An 18,445-nucleotide genomic window follows, 5' to 3' on the forward strand; every position below is an offset into this window, starting at 1 on the left:
ACAGTTTTGTTTTCAGTGCAGATGTTTGTGCCCCTGTAATTGTGGCCAAATGTAAAAGGTCAGAGCAGTCAATCTCTCAGTTTATCTTAAGGTCAAATGTCACAACACACAATACTTCAATACGGTATATACGTTAGATAATACAATCAGTTATAGATAATGCAGTAGATAATTTATGTATTTGTTAGTTGAGTCAATTTCTGTTTTCATGTGCTGGAAAAACGACATTGAAATAAAGTCAGTAAAAAAGTCATTAAACAAGAACAAGTGTTTCATTCTGTGATGTTTGTGTGAAGCTGCTGAGAAACAAACAGGCTCAGCCTCTCGCTTTGTCTTCTCCACACGCCTCTCTGTCACGCTCACTCCCTTCTCCCTCGCCTTTCACACATACTCACACTCAAAAGTGCAACCTCAAGCATGTGCACACGCTCGCATGCTTTTACACACACGCACAGAAGATGCTGACCCCTCTATTTACTGTGGTACTCTAGTTGTCGAACCAGCAAAACCACCTCTCGGGCATCCCTCCTCCTCCGAAGCAGCTTCTCCTCCTCCTCCTCCAACCCCCCCCCCCCCATCTGCCCCCCCCCCCCCCCCCCAGCATCATGATGGGACTAATATCCCCGTAGAGATCTGAGTTATAACAAGTTGACCTTCACATTAAAATCTCATCAGCTTCCCATCTCCCTCTCTACCTCCCTCTCTTCCTCTTTATCTGCCCTTCATCTCTCTTCTTCTCTGCTTGACTTTTCTGCCAGTGCTGCACTGTAAATGCTTTACTGTGTTGTTTAATGTCATTCTCTATAAATTATGGTGGCAGAATTTATTGTCGTTGCTATTATCTCCTTGAAGTACTTCCCGCTGGGTGTCTGTTGATACAAGTATCTCGTTTTGTCGTGTCTTGTCTTCTCTCGGCCTCTACATCAATATTATGATCTGTTTTACACTTTATATTCTCAACTAATGGCGTACGAGGCAGTGAAAGTGTGAGAGGGATGGAGACCCAGCTAAACCAAGTTTGCACCATTATGTAATCTGAGAAACAAACTAATGTAAAAGTGTATTTTTTCTGTCAAACATCCCACTTTTGGAGAGAAAATGTGTCCTGATGTCCTTTGTGTGTCTATAATTCATGTCGAGATGTGTGACTCTTATATGCTGACTTTCATACTGATGAGGAAATGAATGTAGATATCTTTTATAGTGGCAGATGAGGTTCTTTAGTAGCCTGTGATGTGTTTCTAACCTACAATATAGCAATGAATAGAATCAAATTGATGCATTTCACACTTAAATGTGGCATCTTTAAAAAATAAAAATAAAACATTTCACACTTAGAGATAAAGAGATAAGAGATAAATCCTACTTTTGTCTTTTTGTACACCTGACATTTAAAAACTCCTCACAACAACCTTTACTCCAACCTTGACAGTATCTGCCTTTGTGTAACTGAACCTCCAGCGCTCACTTGTGTGTGTGCAGTCCATCACTCACTGTCACTGTGACATGATATCATCCCTCTTCTTCACTGCTGCCTCCTCTTCTTCTATCTCCATCCCTCCTCTATCTCGCCTTAATCTCTCATTCTCACCCCCCACCCTCTCTCTCTCTCTCTCTCTCTCTCTCTCTCTCTCTCTCTCTCACTCTCACGCTCATGCCCTGAGGTCAGAGTGTGCTGTAGACTATTGATATCGTTACTAAAAATATAGGATTCCTCCACCAGCCGGCTAAAAATAGAGCAAGGGACATGGACCACAGGAGACTAAGGAGGTGGGGGCAAGAAGGAGAAGAAGAGAGAGATGAAGAGAGACAGGAAAAGAGGGAGAGAGAGGCTATAAGCTGTGCTACTTTGCTGCTGTTCACCTGTATTCAATGTGGGGTTAAATGAAAGTGTTTGACCATGACTTGAATGAACTACAGCTACTTAGTGTTTTCCACTTCCACCTGATACTCACTTCTGTAAACCTGTGTAATTTGGACTAAAGTTTGCAGCCTGCATCCCCCCTCTCCACTCCAAATCCAACTCCCTGCCCCTTCTCCCCATAACTCTCTGCCTCTCGAACTGACTTTTTCTAATTGAATTTTACTTTATGGGCAGGATGAGCGCTGCCAAAGCAGGTTGTAGGCATTAGGTTTATAAAACAAGAGACATAACTTATAAATGTAAGAAATCAAACGTTTTGTGTAGCTCTTTTTGTACTGGATAATGCAGTTGTAATAGTTTTAATAAAGACTGATGAGCTGCGATCATAAGGCAGAACAAATGGTAAAAGAATTTAATGTTCACAAGAAATAAAAGTGACTTAGGCCTATTAATAAAACCAATAACATAGATAAAGAAAGACAGGACTCTATACACACCATGCAACAAATACTACAGTATTCAACACTATACAACTAGAATACTGCAAAGTATACTTTAATGAAAGAAAAACATTATTTAAAAAGGATTTGTGTGATAGGAAGAGATGTAGTAGTTTGACCCCCCCTCTCTTTCTCTCTCTCTCTCACTCTCTCTCTCTCCCCCTCCCTCCCTCCCTCCCTCTCTCTCCCTCTCTCTCCCTCTCTCCCTCTCTCTCTCCCTCTCTCCAACACTTCTCCCTCCTGCTCTCGCTACAGTATGTCTCTCTTGTAGCCAAAGTAGCTCGCTGAACCGATCCACCGCAGTGCCTGGGACAGATTGAGTGAAAGAGAGAGTGAGGGATTTAGAGGATGGGTAAGGGGGCTTAAGGGTAAACACACAGAAGAGAGAGAGAGGACGAGAGAGGTGGGGGGAAAGAGAGAGAGAAAGAGAGAGAGAGGGGGGAAAAGAGAGAGAAAGACTAAAATCCACCAAGCCTCCCTGGTGTGAGGTTTCTTGGCTACTGACGTGTGCGCACGACTCTCGTGGCAGGGTGAGTATTTTTCCTTTTGAATAACACTTCTCTCTGTGTGTGTATGTGTGTGTTTTCTGGCAGTAATTGTGATGACGACGCCTTTTCAGCCTGACTTAGTCATTTTAGATGTATATACATATACGTGTGTGTGTGTGTGTGTGATGACAGCTTTGAGAAGAGCAGCATTCCTAACGTGTCCTCATGTCGTGTTCGCGTCTCATCTTCAGCTGAGACCACAGATTAAAAAAAATCAGTCAAATGTTGCCTGAAATCAAACCGTTAAACAGCTTTTATTGTTATTATTTGTTCTTAATTTCATCCCAATTGTACGTCTGAGTCGCTCACATGTTCCCTGCTCTGTTTATCATCTCCAAACTCCGCGTGTGAGTGTGTGTGAGGGGGGTGGGGAGTGGGGGGGTTGGTGGGGGTGCAAACAATCCTATGCGCACATCACTGCTTCATTCAGACCTCCGCCAGGATGCTGATGCTGTTTTACATACATGTGATGAACAGGAAACTGTGCATGTTGTAACTATCCGCTCGGCTCCGTGAAAACGCTGCGAGTTTTGTGAGTGTGTGCAGGCAGCGCAGAAATCATGAGCAAACCAAACCCACCCACTGAGTCACGATATCAGCCGTTTAGTCGTTATGAAGTCATTTATTTATTTTCTGCTGAGTGAATCCATCGTCCCTTTCAAGCAGCAGTCCCTTTTTTTTTTTTTTTGATACGCTGCACAATCAAGGCTGGTTAGTTTTAGCCCAGGTGTAGGCGCGTTCCCGTTCGTGCATGCGCGTCCATGTTGGGTACTCCCTCCATTTTTTGGGCCAAGGTCTTTCTGTTCCCGCCTTAAAGACTGTGCAAACATAGTTTTCATCCCCCCCTCTCTGCTTCCTTCACATCTCCATATCCTCTCCTCTCCTCCGTCACTCCCTCTTTCTCTGGGTGTCTCTCTTTCCTGACAGGCTGAGAGGTGATGTCAGTCTGTAGATTGTGACAGATTAGAGAGAATTAAACCTTTTGTCCCCCTCATGGCTCCTATCTAACCAATTCAATTGGCTCATTACTTTCTGGGTGAGGGAACTGTGGAGCCAATCTCACAGCGCTAAAATGGGATTGTTATCACAAATCTAACAGGGAAACTGATTTTTTTTTTTCACTCAATCTCAATCCCAAGTCTACAATGGCTATTTCTCCAAAAGCTGCAGCAGTTCTGTAGAGGATTTTTTTAGGGGGGGGGTGGGGTGGGGGGGTGATGTGAGTAGAAAGGAGGCGAATTTGTTCCCCTCACGTTGGTCCAAATCCACGATAAACCAGCTGATGTGTTTGGTCTGTGGGGTGGTTGTTGTGTTTGCTGTTTGACTGGCAGTCTGTGAGAGAGATGAGGGAGCTGTCCGCGGTGCTGAACAAGTCTGGAGGAGCCACTCAGGCACATCCACTCATTTCTGCAGTGTTGCAACTCCAATTGATTCACATTCGCTCCTGACCACTTTGGCACATCCTCCAACTGCTGGAAGGTGTGATTGTTCATCCCTGAGTCCCACTCCTCTCTGCTCCCTGCTCTTTACCCCCCCACCCCTCTGTGCCTTCACTTATGTGTCATTTCAGTGAGTTGTTTTTGATTTAACAGCGACTCTACTTCAGACTCTCTCATTCACACTGGCTCAAACTCTTCCCCACCGCTTCTTGAGCCAACCTCTGGTCTCACCCCTGTCTTCTCTTCTTGTCCTCCAGTCCCTGTGTCAGCAACAGTAATGGCCACTTCTGGGGCTGCTGCACGATTCACAACCGCTGATTAAAGAAGACAAAAGATGGAAAATTAATGGAACTGGTGTGACACATATAAAAATCAATGCAATCTTCAGAGAACAAATAGCAACTTACCATACATATGTGACCTTTGCATGACTCGTGAGTGACTCTTCTGCAACCCCTGTCTCGCACCTTGTCAGTGTCTAACACTTCTTGTCCAATAATAGTCACTTCTTAGAATCGGGTGTTATTGTGAACAGATGTACTTTCTCTTCTTAGAAATAGACTTTTCCAGTTTTCATTCCATACCTGACGACACACACATGTCACCTACACAAGAAACATACATGTGATGATAGCATGAAAAGGTCAAAATGGATTACATCAGTTACATAGGTACTAAAGTGCTTTAGCTCTGTCATTTCAGTTCTCTGATTTTACAGCTTTCATTTGCTCTGTTTGTCCATCTGTCCATCTGCTTCGCCGTGCTTCATCTGCTTCTTTCAGCCTTAACAAGCGCAAACTTGTCATATCTCTGAGGATTTCTTGTACGCATACCCTTTACCACCAGCCAGCTCTGTTCTTACACATCATTCTTGTGCCGTGCTCACAAAAGAAGCTCTATTCATCCCCGCAGCTGCATAGAAACTCGACTTACTTCTATAGCGGTCACGTCTCGCGCAGTGGCTGTCCAGATAAGATGAGGCCAGGCTTAATCTTTAAGAGTTTATTCCCCGCTAGAATTAATGTTTCTATTATAACCCGGCTCTTCAAAGACTCAAAGGTTTGTCATACAAAGAAAGAACAGAAGAAGAGTAAAGTGGTTCTCATGTTTTAGTCATTCATTTGGCATTTTCTGTTGTTAAAGCTTTCTTAAGTGCCTGATAAATGGTTGGTGTTAAATTAATTGGTAACCCTATAAATGATGTATTTTATCTTTATGCAAAGATGGTACAGAAGGTCAGGGTCTATCAGGTTCCGTGTTAGTGAATTATGTGCTTTTGAATATTTGACCTGTGAATCTGGTCAGCTGCAGCACTGTGAAGCTTTTATGAATGACAAGTCAAATAGGCAGGCCACAAGTATGCAAATGAGCAGCTCAGCACAACAGCGATATGCAGTGGCAAAGCTCAAACACACATCTTTTCAAACCTTGATGCAGCTGCGGTACATCAGCAGAAGAACATGTCTGATTTGACTCGTGTCAGCTTCTGTGTGAACAGGAGGATGAAGCTGCAGCTGTTAGGTGATCACCCAAACTGGACAACTTAGAGGTGAAAAACATTTCCTGCTGCAACAAATATCAGTGCCTCTTGTCTCCAGTTCAGGTTGTAGACAGTGCAGTGTGTGTATCTGTTGCTAAGCAGGTTCATTCATTGCTTCATGGCCATAACTGGGTTCTTCCAGCCAGTTATTACTGTGTCACATTTCATATGTGGTGACTTTAATGAACTTTAATGACCAGCACAGTCTATGAGATACAATGTGAAAGTCACAGCATGTATGTAACAACAACAAAGTCTGCAGCTAGCGAGAGTTAACATGTGAAACACAGAGTAAAACACTTGGTTAGCCCTCATACTCAGACTCCAACATCTGAAAATATACAAAGTGAAAGCGAAACCAACTTCTCACAATGGAAGATATGAGGTGAAATGACAGGTCAGCTCCATTACAGTAATGATCCTCCTTTAGTGACACATAATGTGCTATATAACGCAACAAAATGAGGGTGATTACAGTAAACAGCAACCCGGCTCTGTGTTTCCCATATGCATTTACTCTCCATTACTTGTCAAGCTGATGATACTGAACAGAGGTCCAAATTAAGCAGAGCCTATAGTAGCTGAACAATCACACACACACATGCACACACACACATGCACACACAAACACGTGCACAGAAACTCACAAATTCATACAGACAGCGTGCTCAAAGGATCTGCAGTGAAGTCTTTCCCAGTCAACCGGAACTAAGTCACAGAAAGACCATGTGTGAGTCACACAGGACCTCTACCCCCCTCCCTGATCTTTGTGTGTATGTGTATGTTTTTTTTTTTTTTTACTATCTATCTTTCAGTTTTTCAAGTCTTTGCCTAACTTCAGTGGTTTACCGTGAAGTCATCATCTGTTGCAGTGGCTCCTCTCTGACCTTTAACAGGATTGGTTGCCAGTGGATGTGTCACTAACTCATCTTTAGCAATAACAAGGCAAGACAGGAAAATAGCCAGTAGCTGTTTGCATGAGTGCACATCACATGTCTCTCTCTCAGTGTGTCCCTGCTCCTAATGACCTCCCATCCATGACCCCTTCCGATTTTACCTACATTTTTGACTCTTCAGTTTTTGACGTGCATTTCCTCTCCTCCTCTAACACCCCTCGCTCCCTCGCTCTGCCCCCCAGATGAGTTCGTGCAGCAGCCGTGCGTTGACCATCCTGTCCACAGTGTTCGGAGCCTGCGGGCTGCTGCTGGTGGGGGTGGCCGTGTCCACAGACTACTGGCTGATCATGGTGGAGGGCATCATCCTGCAGCAGAACCAGAGCATGGAGGTGAAGATGGCGCTGCATTCAGGCCTCTGGAGAGTATGCTTCGTGGCTGGTAGGACGATACAACGGCATGTTTGAATCTTCAAAAATTAAAGGATGACTATAGAAGATAGATACGTGTGCACATTCTGAGACACAAACACACAAAGCAGTCCAAACAGCGCTGCTATGTGTGTGTGCATATGTACACATCGTTACAGGAGCAAAACACCCAGAGAGAGGTAGACAGAGTGAGAGAGCAGGAAGGGGAGAAAAGAGGGCGAGCGAGCTTCTGGCCTCTGAAATCATAGCTGTCACAAAACATGATCGTTACCTGTGAGCAGGACTGCAGAGACCCACATGCTTTATTCTGGTTTTGTTTTGTTTCTTCACGCATCACTGACTTTGATCCTAAAAGCAAACCCTAATATTTTTATTTATTTATTCATTTTCTGTGTGTTTCCTCACAGGATCAGAAAATGGGAGATGTGTTGCATCAGAGTACTTCACCGAACCCGACATAGAGATCACCACTGAAAACACTGCAAACATCCTAAGTGAGTAAAACATACAACAACATACTCAGTGATATCACACATCTTCTGCTGTAGCTGTGAGTAACCGCAGAGTCCCCCTGCTGATTGATCGTGGGTACTAACATTGGATCATAATTTCAGAGGAAAGGTGATTCATTAATCAACAGAAAATTAACCTGCAGCTCTTTTGATAATTGATCAATTGTCTCCAGTCATTTTTCTTTTTAAAGAAACCGTGCCAGCATTCCTGGTTGCAGTTTCTTCAGTGGGAGAATTTGCTGCTGTTCTCTGTTTCATATTATCGTAAACTGAATGTATTTGGGTTTTGGACAGTTGCTTGGACAAAACAAGATATTTGAAGACGTCACCTTAAATTCTGGGAAAACCGAAAGGACATTTGACGGCACACATCACAGTTTTTCTGATGTTTCTCAGAATAAACAATTAATTAATTAATTGTGAAAATTATTGACACAATAATAAATTGTGAAACTAATCATTAGCTGCTGCGCTAATATTACTTTTTCCTCCCAAAAGTAATTGGATGAACTGCTTTAAGAAAGTGAGTTAGAAAAGCCAGGAGATTCTTATAGACAAAATACTGTCTTGAAGTTATTGGCCTGGGTAAACAAGAGTTCAATTTAAATGGCAAATAAAAAATGAATTAGATTGTGTGTAAGTAATAATAATTTGAACAAGAGATTTTATCATTACTTTTTCAAACAGTAAATAATATGCAGGGTTGCAAGGTTGTAGGTTATATTTCACTTTATAGCTTCAGGCACTACTGAATATCCTTTGCTACAGAACTGAAATAGAGAAAAAATAATAAGGAATAAAGGAAAAGCTGGAATTCTTTAATGTTTCTCTGTAATTCAGCTGGCACAGCTACTTTTCAATGTTTTTCTTTGTAGCCTCTTCGTAACATTTTACATCATCACTCTGTTTCCAGTGGCTACAAAGCATTTGGAGTCTTCGCTCTAAATGAATCCCGTTGAGATTTGGTCGAACACTGAGAAATAAAGACTATTGTAAGAAAGAAAATGTAGTTTCCCATCCCCTATTTCAGAGGTGCATCACTGCATGACTGTGGATACCTTATATAAAGGTTTTATGGTTATTAATGTCCTGACACATTATCATTCACCCTCCCGGCAGTTAAAGGACACGTCCCATCAGCTTTGTTTAACACTGTGACCTCTCTGTTCCCCACAGAGATGGTGCGTACAGCCACACCCTTTCCGATGGTGTCGCTGCTCTTTGTCTTCACGGCCTTCGTCATCAGTAACATCGGACACATCCGGCCTCAGCGCACCATCCTGGCCTTTGTGTCCGGCATCTTCTTTATCCTCTCAGGTGGGACCCCATTACTCATGTCTGGCTGTCACCACTCCCTCACTCTGTGATTGATTACCACTGCCTGGTGTGTCCTGTGTCACACATGGAGACACTCCATCATGGCTCTATTTTTAGTGTATGATGCAGGTGTGTGGACTGTCATCAGGAAAGGTGATGAGATTAGTCTTCATGACTCCTGCAAGGTGAGTTTTCTGCTCCTCTGACTTTGCCTCACTCTGGAATAAAATTGACGTCACTGGTACGAACAGGCTTTCCTCAGATTTCCATGAAATATAATGGAAAAAATGTGGAAAAAAACATGAAATTTTCCTTCAGCAGTTTTTCAGCAGGAATTTCTGCATTAGTGTAGTTAACCCTCTTGAACAGCAGGTGGCTGTAATGCTCCCATTTCTTGTGCTCAGTGTGCGGAGTAAAGACTGTCAGGAGCCAAATTGGAGCTCATGTTCTCTGAAGGCTGTTTCACTCGACACGTTTGAGAAGGAAGCAGAGCCGCAGAGCTCAGAGGAGCATCAAACACAGTCTGATACGACAGCTCCCACTCTGCATAGCAGGGACTTGCTGATAAAGGGTGTTGCAGAATAATAGGTGTTATGTAATGGGGGTTATGTAATGTTTATAGCCTGTGCTGGAAGTGTCGCAGTCTTTTACTTTATGAGGTATTTTGATAATAGGATGATAATAAAGGGGCAAGTGTATCAAATTGCTTCTCAGCAGTTGGATATTCTGCTGCACTAAGCCTCTCTCTTGAAACACTGCTCACCCACTCCCCTCCTCCCTCTGCCTCCCCCCTCTCTTGTTCATGCAGCCTCTCAGATTTCTTTGCTTTTTCCGTTCCCCCCCCTCTCAGTCACTCTCCTTCCTCTCACTTCCTACTCACTCCTTCATTCAGAGTATATTCTTTCAGTGTTCTGAGTCACTGTGGACCACTGTGGTGGTTTTTTGTGGACTATAGAGTGATATGAGCCCATTCTGCTGGCATCACTGACACAGTGGTCTGATAAATATTGTAGTTTGGGTCGGCTGTGTTCTGGTTAATATTACACAATTCAGAGCAGCAGCAGAAAGACACAGTAGGAGCCACAGCTGTTGAAGCTCAGACAGAGTTTCTCTCTTCTCTTCCTCTGGCAAACACACCACAGACATCTTGCAAAAGCATTTGTACTTGCAGACACTTCATTTATTTCCAAATTTTTCTCCCTTTTGTCTCACACTTTCTCTTCTTTCATTTGCTCTCAGTGTACTCGTGCAAGTGTGTTTCCCTCAGTTTTGAGCTGTTACTTATTTAGATAAAGATGTACTTCCACCACAGGATTGACAGCAGCATGGTTTCTGCATTTCCCATGCTTTTCAATTTTAAATCGACAACACAACCTCTTAAACCGACCATTCATGTAAAGGACATAACCGCTTGACAGCCCTGTGGTACATTTGAATATTGCAGCGAAAGCTAAAAATACTCATATTCGCTGCTTACAGCATGCAGCTTTCTTTGAATATTGATTCTTCAATGTTGGCCATATGTTGTATCTCATGCATTTAACATTTCTGAGGCAGCGTATAGAGCATGTCAATGTTCCTGGAAGAAGAGGGGGGTTTAATGTTGTATGTGTTGCTTCTGGGTGAAAAGCCTATTCTGGTGGAAGCTGCATGTAGCTTCTTACTAAATGGTCTTTAAAACTGCGTCAAGCCACTTCCACATTTGTACTTCCTTTTAATCCTCTTTAATCTCTTTTTAAACATATCTTTATTGCTAAAGAAAAAAATTATAAATGTACAAATTCACAAATACAATGAGACAGTTAACTTAAAGGCACAAAATATCGTTTAGTTATGTTTAAATGGATATCCAAATTTCATTTGTTTTACCTTGGAATACCCTGCAATACAACATCTGCTTAAAACTTATTTATGGAAATGCTCAGACATTCAAAGCGCTTAGTTAAGGTAAAGATGGTGGTGTGGTGTTGGGGTTAAATTCTGAAGAAGCTGAAAGTGATTTAAACATGAGACACGGTGTGTTTACTTTTCTACATTTAACTGAAACCACAATCTTTCCTTAACCAAAGTGATTTGTCTCCTAAACTTAACCACTCGTTAACCTATGATTAAAAAGGCAGAGCTTCCTACACTTGAACATAATCCAGGTGGAAATTGTTTCCCTCAAAATGTATTTTGGTGAAGTGAAGGGCAGCAACACACTTATACAAAGTATTTATTTATTTATTTTAATAAAATAACTGCTCTCTTCTATAAAACAAGTCTTCCCTTTAACCTATTTTCATTAATAACCTATACATTGTTTTTCATTTGTGGAAGTAATCCATCGTTATCTCTATCTGTCATTATCATACATACGTAAACGCTGTCTCTCTTCTCCTTCTCCAGTCTCTTTATTAATGTTAGCATTTTGGAGGCTAATTGCTTGGTGTGATCACTCCACATCATATCTCTCCCTCTCTGTCTCTTAAACCCTCACCACACTGGTGCAGCTGTCTGGATTGCCATATAATGACCTCCTTGCTCTCCCTTGTATCTGACTCTCTGTCATTGTTAATGTGCTGTGTGCAGGCCTCAGTCTGGTGGTGGGACTTGTGCTCTACATCTCCAGCATTAATGACGAGGTGATGAACCGGCCCAGGGAGCCCGAGCAGTTCTTCAACTACTACTACGGCTGGTCCTTCGCCTTCGCTGCCTCTTCCTTCTTACTCAAAGAGGTCAGTCTGTGCTCTGTGCATGTGTGTGTGTGTGTGTGTGTGTGTTAGAGAGAAAAATATGGGAAAGAAAAAAGACATAGTGTGTGGTTATGTGGCTGTTTTCACACACATACTACACACCGGGAATGGAGTACTGCTGCTGAGTGTGCAGCCAGGTAAGATGATTAGTATTCTGGAGATAATGTGAGGTATCGGTGGTTATGATGCAAAGCTGCAGGGTTAGTGTGCGTCTGTGTGTGTCCTCATGTGTGCATCCATGCATGATGCAGTTTCATGTGAATCCTCTGCTCATCTTCCCCTCCCTCCCTTCCTCCCTCCCCACTTCTCCTTCTGCTTCTTTCCCGTCATCAGCTGCATTGCTCTTAATGTGGTGCAGTGGACAGTTCAGCATGAACTAACGTCCTCCCCTCCTCTGCACTCCTCCCATCTTTCCTCCACACTGTTGTTTTCCTCTTCTGCCTTTAAATCTATTTTAGCTTAAACAACTCATTCCACCTTGAATCCTTTGCAGATGAAAGTACGCACACCTTTCTACTTTGTACATCCCTTTTCACTTCGCTGTTATCAGTCACTTTTAATCTAATTTCCCCAGACAACACTTGTAACAGTTATTTTGAAGTTTTATTTTGTCTCTGAAATCAGTTTATTTATGTAACTAAAAGCCTCTCTCCCTGCCGCATCTTATCTCCCCTCATCTCTCACTGCCATCTTTTTTCACTCACTCTTCTCAGGGGGCCGGGGTGATGTCAGTCTATCTGTTTATGAAGCGTTACGCCGAGGAGGAGATGTACCGCCCTCACCCTGCTCTCTACCACCCCCGCCTGTCCGAGAGCAGTGACTACAGCGGCCAGTTCCTTCACCCAGAATCCTCCTGGCCCCCGCCGAAGCGAGGCCGAAGCACCTCCGAGGCCTCCAGTGACATCTCCATCCAGCTCAACCAGGCGCCGCCAGCGCCGACCAAGAGCAACCTCCAAGCAGGCATCCAGGGAAGCCCACCCTCTGGTTCCTCCTCTGCAGGGAGCTACCAAATGCCCCCTCAGTCCGCTGGCTACCCCTCCACACACACCCTGCCCAGGTCGCACTCTTCACATCCTCAAGGCCAGGCTCTTCCCATGGCCATGCCTCCATCACCTGTTCCTCCCCCTCACTATCACACACACATGCAAATGAGCGCCTCCCCCTGTTAGGAAGAGGGAGCATCGGGGAGGGAAGGAGGGACAGACTCCTCATAATCATGTAAAATGTACATTTAGATGTGGATGAGAGTTAATGCTGATGGAGGAGGGAAAGAAAATATAGCTTTGGAGCAGTATGAAGCAAGAACAAAAGAAGTTTGGGAGATTATAAAGGAATATTTTACATCACTGCTGTGATTTTACAGAAACGGTGATGGACAGTGAGAAACAGAAAAAGACAAATATGGGGGAAGAAATCAAGGAGTTCAGTTTGTCATGAAGGAAAAAGGGACAAAAGTGTTTCCTAAAAAGACTTTAGAGGTTAGGCTGAGTGACAGAGGAAATACAGGGGAGAGAGAGTGAGGCAGGGAGAGAGAGAGAGAGCAGGAGCTGCGGTATAATACGAAGACACTGCAGTGCTGCGGGAAATTTGTATGCACTTGGAAATGTACAATGCAAAACACTGATCACAAAGACTGAGGATACACATAGTTTTATACATACATAATTCATGAAGTACATGGATGATGTACCTTTTTACTAAAAGGTAAATGTGGTTAAATATTCTTGTCTTCTCTGAATTTCTTACATCATCAATCCAGTTTCATGGCTCACAATGTCAAAGTAAGATTATAATATTATGAATTAAAATGTATTAGTTAATGATAAGAGTAATTCTGAAATGAGAGCGCTTTGTGTGAATGTTGTTTAACATTCGTGAAACAAAATGCAGAGAGAAGTGGATGATGTTCTGAAATATCATGAGGAGAAATCAACTTTATGTTTTACATATTTCTTTAAGAAACAAATTTCTAACTTCTTGTACATAAAATTGCACATGAGGACTTCGATATAGCTGTTGTAGTTTATGAATGAAACTTTGGCACAAGTCACATCAAGACGATATCTGACTCATTCTGCTTTGGATGAAGACGCTGCAACGGGCACACTACAACCAACAACACACCCCCTGGGTGCAGTGCATGCTGGTTTGAAGGAGGAACCACACGACACTGATACAGAGGTCTGATGCCCTCTACTGGCCACTGTTTTGCACCGACCCTGGACCAGCCCTGGGTCTAGTTCACTACTTTTTCACGCACCCTTCCCTCCTCACTGACCTGCACTGTGTGTCAATAGATGGTGCAGCACAGAGGGGACGGACTGAAGCTGTGGTCTGTCCAGAGGTGGAGTTGCAGTGAATGTCAGGAGCGACAATATATTTTGAGCTGTACATGGATCTTTAAATGCTTTACAGAGTTATTAGAAGTATTTTTTAAAGCTCAAATGCTGTTTATATATCTGGAAATCTCACATGATGAAAGTATTAATTACATTTGCACTTAAGGCTCAACGAATACCACTGTTTGTGAAATGCAGGTCCTCTAGTTTTGAAATTATATATCATTATCAGAGGCCACGACTTTATTCCAACATATTTGGCGGCCACTTGTGAGAGTGCATCATGCCATATACTTTTTATAGGGTATGAAAAAAATATGTTTTGAAAATGTGATCTGAACCATCTTGTGTTTAGGGCTGCAAGTGTTGATTGTTTCCATCAAGGGCTAATTATTTTTCGTGATTTATTGCTCTCTTTTTGTCATTTATAAGCAGGATATAAACATTTCATGAATAGTTCATAACACACCATAATGTAGTTATAAGCAGAAGTGTTTATTCCTATATTTGTCAACAACTATAACTCTTCCTGTCGGCATCCAACATTTATTAAATGTTGTTATGCTGCTTTTAAATAAGGGGGAAACCTCTAAAAACCCAAAAGTCTTCAGTTTAACATCATATATGATAAATAAAAGCGTGGAATCTTCACATCTGAGAAACTGGAACCAGGGGCTGTTTGGCATTTTGCTCGAAAACTGAGAGTGAAATTTGTTTTTCCATTCGTGTTCTCATATATCGTTGCAGCTCTGAATGTGTGACTTGAAGAGGTTTCTCCATGTACAAACTTTCTGTGTCGTAGCATTTCCTTCAGGCATCGCAGTGTAGCAGGTTGTATCATAGGGAACTGCAGGAGGTTCTGAGCCAATGTTATAAATGCATTTTAGCCAGAGACGGCTATATTGTGGTGTTGTTTAGAAAGTAATGTATAATTTCAGATGCTCTTGTAATGTAGTGTCCCGGTTAAGCTGCTCAAATACTGTGCAGTGTGTCAAAGGTGCGGAATAATAATTATCAAGAAAAGAAGGACCTGCGTGTCAAAAAACAGTGGTATTTTAATTTAGAATATTTATATTGTGTTTGCTTGTTTTTAAAGGCACAACATGCATAGGGATATGTTGATAAGATGTATCTCTGTAATGAGAATCAAACCACCGTGTCATTGTGTAATGGCTGGTTTTCATTATCACTGTGATGCTGGAGAGAGGGAAACACAGTGATGTTCTACAGATGACGTGTGGTGTGGAAATTGTAAAGACTTACAGGGGAACATGTGAAGTAAGATCACTGAGATATCATCTTTTTTTTTTCTTTTTGGCAGGGCTTTGTTCATCATGCATGCGGTTTTTCAACACCGCCCTGCTTTTTGTTTATGCAGCTGCAAAAAATTCATATTGAGGTGAAGCCCAGTGTGACTGCAGCCTTCTGCTGTGGGTTCAGCTGTTACAGTTAGGGGGTTAAGTGCCTTGCTCAAGGGCACCTCAGCAGTAGCTGTTGAAGAAGATCAAAGTATTTCCCTGTCCAGATTTTACCTGCCATTAGGCATTCTGCTTAAAAGTCCACCTCTAACCTTTAGACTACTGCCGACCCCGTCGTGACCTTTGTGACTGTGGACAGCTGTGAAGCATTTCTGTTCTGTTCTTTTATCCTTTTACATATAACTTTGCTTTGTAATAATGGAACCATTCGATAATCATTTGGTGCCTCTTAAACTGCAGCCGTTCTTTTCTTTTTCATCTCTGTACCTCTTTGTTTTTCCCTCTCTACCCGCAGCCTTTTTCTTTGCCGCTACATGATTATATAAAAGGGTGTAGCTGTGCTTGCTTCTGCAGAAAGCCTAGTCTTCTTGCACATGTCCATCTTTGTTAAGAAAAAAAAGGGATAAAACAAATGCTTTTCAATGCTTCAATGGAACCAATGCTGTATAATCTGGAGTTACATAATTCAATAGAAATTGTAATAAGATCACTGTTCTTGAAAGTGTTGACGTCTGTCACTCACTTTCCTCTGATATACATGAATTAAACTTTTAACATGGATTAATTTCATGGATGTTTCAAATATGCTCGATACATTTTTTATTTAAATTTTCCATAAAAATGTTTGTATAACAAGGTAAGAACTGAAAAATAAGCCCTAATTTTGAGCCCACCGTGCACTTACATTAATATAATATATAAAGAGTATTTTCTGGCTAGTCTCTGTGATGGAGGGAATCATTGTAAGTGAGTGCACACTACACTGCAGTGAACCACTGGGTGTTAACCAGGCTCCCTCCTCAGTCACGGCAAGCCACCACAGCCTGAGGGCAACCATTGATCAGAGTGTTTTATGGGTGTGTGCGCTTGTGCGGGGCTGCGTTTGTTGGCATATGTGTTTATGTATGTGTGAAGGTTAAAAATTGTTTATCATGAGCAGCCTGAAACTAAAACACAGCATTAGAACAAATTGTAATATTAAGTATCCTCACTTAAGGAAAGTGAAAAATCTTTAACTCAAACTTATTTCTTTCTCAAAAACAGGGACGTCTATGTTGAATGAATATCTCTTTCGAAGTATTACGCAGGATGAAGGAATTTATTTTGGTCAAGGTCAAAAACAGAATAGAAAAAAGGAGAGAGCCATGAAGGTGAACTAATAATACATACGGAGCAACAGCCTGTCTCAGTTTCTGACCAACTGGAACAGAAAGTAAATTAATGTCATATTAAACATTTTAAAACTATAATTATTATCGGTAATTTTACAGTGTGTGTGTGTGTGTGTGTGTGTGTGTGTATTTGTGTGTGAGATAGAGAGTGAGACTGAGAGGTGTTACATTAGGAAGTCAAACATCAAACATCCACAAGTCAATAAAACTAAAAAGCATGAGCACTCTGCTGTCTGACTTCCAGGACTGTGAGCTGTGTGCACGTGTGCGTGTGCGTGTGTGTGAGCGTCTCTCCTGATGAATGAAGCCTGACTGCTGGTGTAAACAATTGAGATTAAATTGTGACTTGTGGTTGTTGTGCGGCCACTTTTCTGTGCTTTTCACTGAGAGTGTGTGTGTGTGTGTATGTGTGTGTGTGCAGGCCAGTGTGTGAATTTGTGTCTGTCTCTTTCTTTTGTTTGTCTGTGTATTTGCGTGTTAGTGTGTGTTTGACTTTATGCGTGTGTGTGCGTGTGTGTGTGTGTGGTAGTGTGGGTTGAGTGGATCTCTCTTTTCACCATCACCATTACTGCATGAAAGACCTGTCACTCTGTATTAGCTCTCTCCAGCTCTTCCTCTCCCCTTCCTGTGTATGTGTTTGTATGTATGTATGTGTGTGTGTGTGTTTGTGTGTGTGTGAGAGAGAGAGAGAGGAAGGGGTGAACTGGACAGCAAAGCCATTTTAAAGCTATTGAAGGTCATTGTCTGCTCAGTTTTGTGCATCCTAACTGCTGTGTGACCAGCAGCTCAGCCACTGGCTGTATTTTTATAGATCTGTGGATGACATTATCTAGTCCATATCATAAACAGAGAGATCCATCATCATCAAAGTCACGTGACAAAATAATTATGGCAATGATGGTCAATTATCACAATTACTATACAGCTCCTGCTGAATTTCTGTCTATATTAATACACAGATATTGACCTGTAGATATTTGACTTCAGTTTTTAACATCTCTCTCTCTCTCTCTCTCTCTCTCTCTCCCTCTCTCTCTCTCTCTCTCTCTCTGCAGGGCTGCGCTCGTGCTGCATTTCCCAGAACTACCAGCGCGGCCCTCATCATCATCATCACCACAGAGGAAAAGTGTCCCACTGGCGCTCCATCGAGTCGCTCTCCAGCAAAAAATATCGACATCAATAGCACAGACACCACACACACACACACACACACACACACACACACACACACACACACACACACACACACACACACACACACACACACATATATAACCTGGTCATGGCTAATAGGCTACTTACAAACACACAGCCCCGCGCGCCCTGCACACGCTCCAATAAGCACATCCAGACCAGTTTCCTCAATATGAGAGAGAAGAGAGGGGGAGGGGTGAGGTGGGGGGTGAGGGGGTGGGGGTGTGAAACCTTCGCCGTGGTCTTGTAGCGCACCATACTGTAGTAGGAAATCGTCTTGTGTCGATTCAGACATTATCCGTCATCATTCACATCACTGAGGACTTTTGGTGGGATGCGACAAGTTGCTTGCGTCGGGCTCAGTGTGGGAGAAATAGATAGCGGAGCAGACAGGCAGGCAGGCGAGCGCTCGTCCAAACGGAGGGGAGGGGAGGGGAGAGGGGGAGAGGGGGAAGGAGAGGAGGTGGGGGGGGGGGGCGCATT

General features: G+C 42.7%; 1 protein-coding gene across 1 annotated transcript; it reads left to right on the forward strand.

Moving 5' to 3' along the window:
- Window positions 1-2,720: 2,720 nt before the first annotated feature.
- On the forward strand, window positions 2,721-16,151 carry LOC111230120 (voltage-dependent calcium channel gamma-7 subunit-like). Its single transcript, XM_022756707.1, has 6 exons — window positions 2,721-2,894; window positions 7,030-7,225; window positions 7,623-7,709; window positions 8,904-9,044; window positions 11,616-11,761; window positions 12,493-16,151. The coding sequence occupies exons 2-6, from the start codon at window positions 7,030-7,032 to the stop codon at window positions 12,946-12,948; spliced, it is 1,026 nt and encodes a 341-aa protein (XP_022612428.1). The 5' UTR covers window positions 2,721-2,894; the 3' UTR covers window positions 12,949-16,151.
- Window positions 16,152-18,445: the final 2,294 nt, after the last annotated feature.

The sequence above is a fragment of the Seriola dumerili genome, unplaced genomic scaffold (assembly GCF_002260705.1).
Source record: "Seriola dumerili isolate Sdu_G_001 unplaced genomic scaffold, Sdu_1.0 BDQW01000258.1, whole genome shotgun sequence".
NCBI classification, from domain to species: domain Eukaryota; kingdom Metazoa; phylum Chordata; class Actinopteri; order Carangiformes; family Carangidae; genus Seriola; species Seriola dumerili.

Bases quoted from the DNA above. Each gene is read 5' to 3' on its own strand.
- LOC111230120 (XM_022756707.1), top strand. From the start codon at position 7,030: ATGAGTTCGTGCAGCAGCCGTGCGTTGACCATCCTGTCCACAGTGTTC. The intron at 7,710-8,903 runs GTGAGTAAAACA...TGTTCCCCACAG, and splicing joins AAACACTGCAAACATCCTAA to AGATGGTGCGTACAGCCACA. The intron at 11,762-12,492 runs GTCAGTCTGTGC...CACTCTTCTCAG, and splicing joins CTTCCTTCTTACTCAAAGAG to GGGGCCGGGGTGATGTCAGT.